This window comes from Nelumbo nucifera, chromosome 2 (assembly GCF_055504915.1).
Source record: "Nelumbo nucifera cultivar China Antique chromosome 2, China Antique-T2T, whole genome shotgun sequence".
Classification (NCBI taxonomy): Eukaryota; Viridiplantae; Streptophyta; class Magnoliopsida; order Proteales; family Nelumbonaceae; genus Nelumbo; species Nelumbo nucifera.
Genome location: NC_142650.1, coordinates 103,750,657 through 103,756,446, shown reverse-complemented (window position 1 = coordinate 103,756,446; position 5,790 = coordinate 103,750,657). Strand labels below are relative to the sequence as shown.

At 39.1% G+C, this 5,790-nt stretch overlaps 1 protein-coding gene across 1 annotated transcript; it reads left to right on the top strand.

Annotated features, from left to right (window-relative positions):
• The first annotated feature begins 3,142 nt into the window (after positions 1 to 3,142).
• On the top strand, positions 3,143 to 4,657 carry LOC104603611 (uncharacterized). The gene has a single exon (XM_010267671.2). It carries the CDS (start codon positions 3,143 to 3,145, stop codon positions 4,481 to 4,483), a length of 1,341 nt encoding a protein of 446 aa, XP_010265973.1. The 3' UTR covers positions 4,484 to 4,657.
• Positions 4,658 to 5,790: the final 1,133 nt, after the last annotated feature.

Here is a 5,790-nt window from a genome sequence, read left to right as displayed (position 1 = left end):
AAAAGAAGAGAGAAAGAGACCCACTTATAATTTCAAGTGGGGCTCATCTATTATTTTTCTTTCCGAAAAGAAATTATAAGTAGAGCCCACCTATTATTCTTTTCTTAAAAAAAAAATTAAGTGGAACCCATTTATAAATTATTTTCAACATTTATAATTATACATAAATGATTTTTTATTTTATTCAATGGAATTTACTTGCAAATATTTTAATTTTTTGAGTTTAATAATATCATATCAATATTTTCTATTATTTTATTCATTATTTAAGGGATTATAAATGACATCACTAATACTGGGTATTTATCTACGTACTATTGGCTTTTTTTTAAGTCTACGATCAAATTGGACTTTTCAATTATTCAAGAACAAAAGTGTAGCAGCTCGAGACAAACATTAGGCCCCCATTTTTATTCATTGATGTTCAAGTGGCAAAATCTCTAGGGTTGCACTTAGGGGTCATCATTTCAGCCCAACTAGGGCTGGGCCCACATTAGGCCCATAAATTTTAAGGGCTGGGCTTGGGCTTAATACTTCAAGCCCGGCCCGTCTCGGCCCCCATACATTTAAACTTGTATATTTTGTATATAATGTATACATATGTATACATGTTATTTTACATTATATTATATATTTTATACTATATAATATATAAAATAAGTTTATATGCATGTTATGTCATTTAATATATAATAGATATATAATGTTTTATATATGAATGATATTGGCCCGAAATCAGAAACCCTAAACCCGAGCCTAAACTATAGCCCTTATCATAAGTGCAAAGCCCGAACTGGCCGACCCATGATCACCCGAACGTAAAAAATTTGTAAGAGAAACTTTTCCAAGGTTTAAAGAAGAGACCAAGAAAACACGGGCTGAAGGAATTAAGGGTTGACAGCGATGAGTAAGAGTTTTTGAGATCTAACGATTCCTTCGATAAAGCCGATGAGATTTTAAAGTTTGGAGGACTTCCTCACAACAAAAAATTGAGGAGGCTGATTAACTATTATGTGGACGCCTCAGTCAAGGCAAACAAAAGAGTTTCTCTCTGCTATTTGGTTTATGGGTTTTTGGAAGCTTTGTAGGACTTTCAAGTTTCTAATGTTCCTAGAGTTTCTTCTGGTTTTGTGGGCTATTGTTGGAGAAGGAGCATCAGAATTCTTGTATTGAACATGGCTCAATATTCATCATTGACTACATTCAGAAAATAGTTTAAATACACATACATATATAACATATATACTAAACATTATTATAACTTTTGATAGTAAATAGACCTGGCAATTGGGTTGGGTGAGTCGGGTTCGGGTTGGGTTAAGACATTTCGGGTTGGGTTGTCAAATGCTAGACCCTACTCTTAAATGTTTTGGTTAGGGTTAACCCATGGGTCATTTTGGGTCATCCCAAAAAAATAACTGAAATTTAAAAATATAAAGAAAAAATACATGAAAATGCCAAAATTAAAGGAATTAATCTTAAAATTCCAAATATAAAATAAAAACTTGAACATTTAACAATTCAAAGAGTAAAAACTAAATAAAAAAAAATTAAAGAGTGGAAACATCTAACAATGCATAAATAATCCCAATTAGACCTGATAATCGGGTCAATGGGTTGATCCATGACCCAACCCAACCCAGTTTTTTGGGTTGGATTGGGTTGGGTCATTCTCCCATTCATGTAGTTAAATATAAGACCCTAACCCTATTTTTTCAGATTGGATTTGGTCAGATTCACGGATTGAGTCAACTTTTTACCAGGTCTAATAATAAATAATCTTTTTTATAAAAAAAAAAGAATACAAAAATGGGGACCAGACAACCAAAAAAAACATAAGGTGGCTCGACACCATGAAACCAACAAAGCCCACAAAAAAAATGACCAAAATAAAGGCCCTAAGAACAACAAAGACCTGACCACCCAACCCAACACACATAAAGAGAAGAGGGGTTTGAAATCTAAATTAAATATTAAAGTTAACAATATTTGGATTTTCTAAATTAAATTATGTTGATAGTATTTTTACCTTGAAGTCTACTGACTTTTTATTTGTTCACTTCAAATTAAAGTTACAAACTATACCATGAGTTGCTTAGGCCCAAAAAAAACATAACAACCATTAATGGGCTTGGGCTAACAAGACCCATTATAAAGAGTCCTGGGGCCCCCATGTATCTCCAGGTGTAGTAACCCAACGGCCAGTTGTGCCCAAAACCCACGCCCGTGGACTACGTTACTCCAAAGATGTGAGAATAACATACACGTGGCAAATTTCGTTAATTTCAATGTCTAATCACGTGGTTTGTTGCATTAACATTCAGCTGAAATGGCTGAACGGATTGCTTTGTCATTTAGTGAATAAGTTATTGTGAGAGGCCGTGAGCTCCCTGATTGTCTGAAGATGGAAATGGGTTATGACTGTACACACAAATCAAATATTTACAAAACAATAAGTCAGTCAATTCAACCTTATCCAACGGCCCCTAAAATCCCATAAATCAGGAGTGGGTCCGGTAGGAGTGGGACCCACCATCTGCTACAATCGGAGGGTTGACGGAATAACGTTGACTGGTGTTTGGTAAGTTAGGAATCCAGGAAATCGTTTCAATACTTTATGGTTTCGCGCCTTGCTAAATTCGTCTGTCGAGTATGGAGATTGGAGAGCTCACGAATGCTCTTTGCCAGCGCATAAACTTGGCAAAAGCCAATTGTTGGTTTTGGGGTATTAATGAGGCAAGCTGCGAGATTAGCATGAAATTCAGAGAGAGAGAGAGACCTGAGCCGCTGAGCTGAATCTCCGGAGGAAGTTTTCAGGGTGAACGATGGTGGTTTTGCTTATTTAAACTCTTACATAGCTTACCTAACCTAGTAGACATGGTAGAGGCAGATTTCCATGTAAGCTTTGCTCTCTCTCTCTCTCTCTCTGACTCAGAGAGTTTTTCTTGTCTCTTGTCTTTCTTTATTTCTGCAAATTTTGGGTAATATGTTGCTGTTTTTCTGCTCTTTTGCTAAAGCTTGCAATGACTTCAATCCCATCTTTAGATTGGGTTAGTAGGAGTATTGCAGCAAATTTGAATGGTTTCGGGTTCTTGATTGTTCTTGGGGCTTGAATCGGATATTTTGTGTAGCAGTGTAGGTAATGGCGGATCAGGAGGATGTGATTACGGGACTTCATTTGAGTATTGGAGCTTCTGATGATGAGCTCGATGATGAACTGATGGAGAATGAACCTGAAAACCTTCATGAAGGACAACGTGAACGAACTGAAACTACTCTGTTTAGGCCAAGGCGTCGCTGGTGGTTGAGACAGATTCAAACTGAACCAAGGTCGCAGCCGACGAACAACAACACCGAGGAGACGATGGAACCGACTGCCGATGCTGGTGACCAGAGGGTCGCAGCAGCAGCAGGAGGAGGAGGAGGAAACATCATCAACGACAAAACATGCAACGTGACAAATGGCGCCGACGATGGTGGCAACGGGAGTGGTGAGTCTGGTGACGACACCAGCCTTTTCGAATGCAGTATATGCATGGAAATGGCGAAGGACCCAGTCGTCACCTGCTGTGGTCACTTGTTCTGCTGGCCATGTCTCTATCTGTGGCTGCACGTTTACTCCAACGAAAACGAATGCCCAGTCTGCAAAGGAGAGGTCCAGGATGCCGACGTTATACCGGTTTATGGACATGGGAACAGTTCCGGCAGCGAGGACCAAACGACGGGAAAAGCATCGGAATCGGGAGTGAGGATCCCTCCTAGGCCCCATGGGCATCGTTTCGAATCGGCGAGGCAGAGGTCTGATGGGGAGATATCAACGTTTGAGATCCAGCAAGTGTTCAGAGGAATTGGCCATGGATCTCATCATATGGAGTGGCATCAACATCATTTTTCTGCAGCAGGCTCCATTTCGATTACTACTTCTCCACCTGTTTCATCGCCCCTCCGAGTTCTCACCACTGTGGCACTGCGCAGAGAGGGATTATTGGGAGGAGAATATGAATACCCACGACAGAATTATGTCGATCAAGTGTCCATGGAGTTACAGCAGAGTGCTGCTGCTGCTGCTACTTCAGTTGAAGCAGAGACCAGGCGGCGTCTACTACAAATACAGCAGCTTCTGAGAGCTCAGGCACAAAGAGCAGCTTCACGTACATACTTCCCATCTGTAATAAATTCATCAGCTGAAAGCATAGTTCAGGGATATCTAATTAGTCGTTCCATGAGAGAAAACTATAGTCAGCCTCCAGACCTTGCTCGATCACAGCCTCAGCCTTCTCATGACCATGATGAGCCTCCCCTATACTTTACTCAATCATCATCAGCTGCTGATGACACACAGTCGGGAAGCGAGACAATCAATGTTGGTACAGAAATAATAGATTCAATCCGATCACTTTCTGACTCTAGTGGAGCAGATAGGCCATTGGCTTCAGATGAGGACCGTGGAATGAATCGCGTAACTAGAAGAAGGTTGAACTGACCTATCCATATGTGAGAGGGAAAGGGTCAGTTTGGTTCTCAGTCCGAATCGAAATCAGAATTAGAATCAAAATCCATTAGAATCTGAATCGGGATGATTTATTCTCATAGTCTATCTGGTTCAGACAGAAATCCGATTGAAAATTAGAATCAGCTAAAATGGTATTTCATTCTCAAGGGAGGAAGTCCTCAAATGAGGAAATGCCATTCCATCAGAAATGGAAATGAAAATCCGATTCCACCCAACTAAACAGTTGGCCCACTCGGATTCTGTTTCCAGACCCTAGTTCCTGCAAAACAAACGGTCCCTAATTAATTAATTGTTTGTTAGGACATTTCCTGATAGTTTCCTTACAGTAATCTTGTGACTTCATGTAATTTTCTTCTGCAATAAAATATATATATTAAAAGAAAGATTGTATCCACACTCTATATATACATTCATATAGCTCTACATCAAATTAAGACAAATATAATAGGCTGGGGGAAGTAAATAAGTCTTACATATAGCAGAAGGAAGTATTAGGCTTCAAATTAAAAAAAAAAAAAAAAAATTAGTCATACAGGATAGACCCCACAAAAATTTACTTAAATGCTGTTTGGTAACGTTACGTGAGAACATTTTGCACATTCCCGGTGTTCTCACGAAGCAAAAACGTGTTTGGAACAAGAAAAACAAAAAAAAAAAAATTGTTCTCGTGTGAGAACATCACCTAAAGAACGTGTTCTTTGGGAGTGAAAAATTGACGCTCTCAAAGAACGCATTCCCAAGGAATGCGCGGTTCCCACGACGTTAACCTCTATTAACAAACACGTGTTAACAATTCCCACGTGAGAGAATGGGGTATTTTGGGTATTCTACACTAAATGATAAAAAGAAGTCCTACCAAACATTTTCATTCGACAATGAACTCCTTCAACTTGCCGCTGCACATCTCAAAGAAAGGAGGGACTCTCTTGGCTCCAACTGGACGGTGAATGAACAGTAGAAAGCACCAATGACATTTTCCGGCCAGGAATGCATCAACAGATATGTTGTCTCGTCACCATACCTAATTTTGTATCGTGTACCATGTTTTAAACTCACATTCTCTCTGACCAGACTCACCTGAAATTGTTTTTGCTCCCACCACAAAGATGAGTTTTAAACAATCTCTAACCGATACGATTTGAAATCGTTTTTCTTATATTATTTTATTTGCATTTGTTATATGTTATGTCGAATGGGTGGGGTTTCTTCACCTTTTGTTTTATTGCTCATATGTTTTGTTTTAATCCTCAAGTGATCAAGGATTAGGTGGTGACAAT

Coding starts and splice junctions, on each gene's coding strand:
- LOC104603611 (XM_010267671.2), top strand. CDS start 3,143: ATGGCGGATCAGGAGGATGTGATTACGGGACTTCATTTGAGTATTGGA.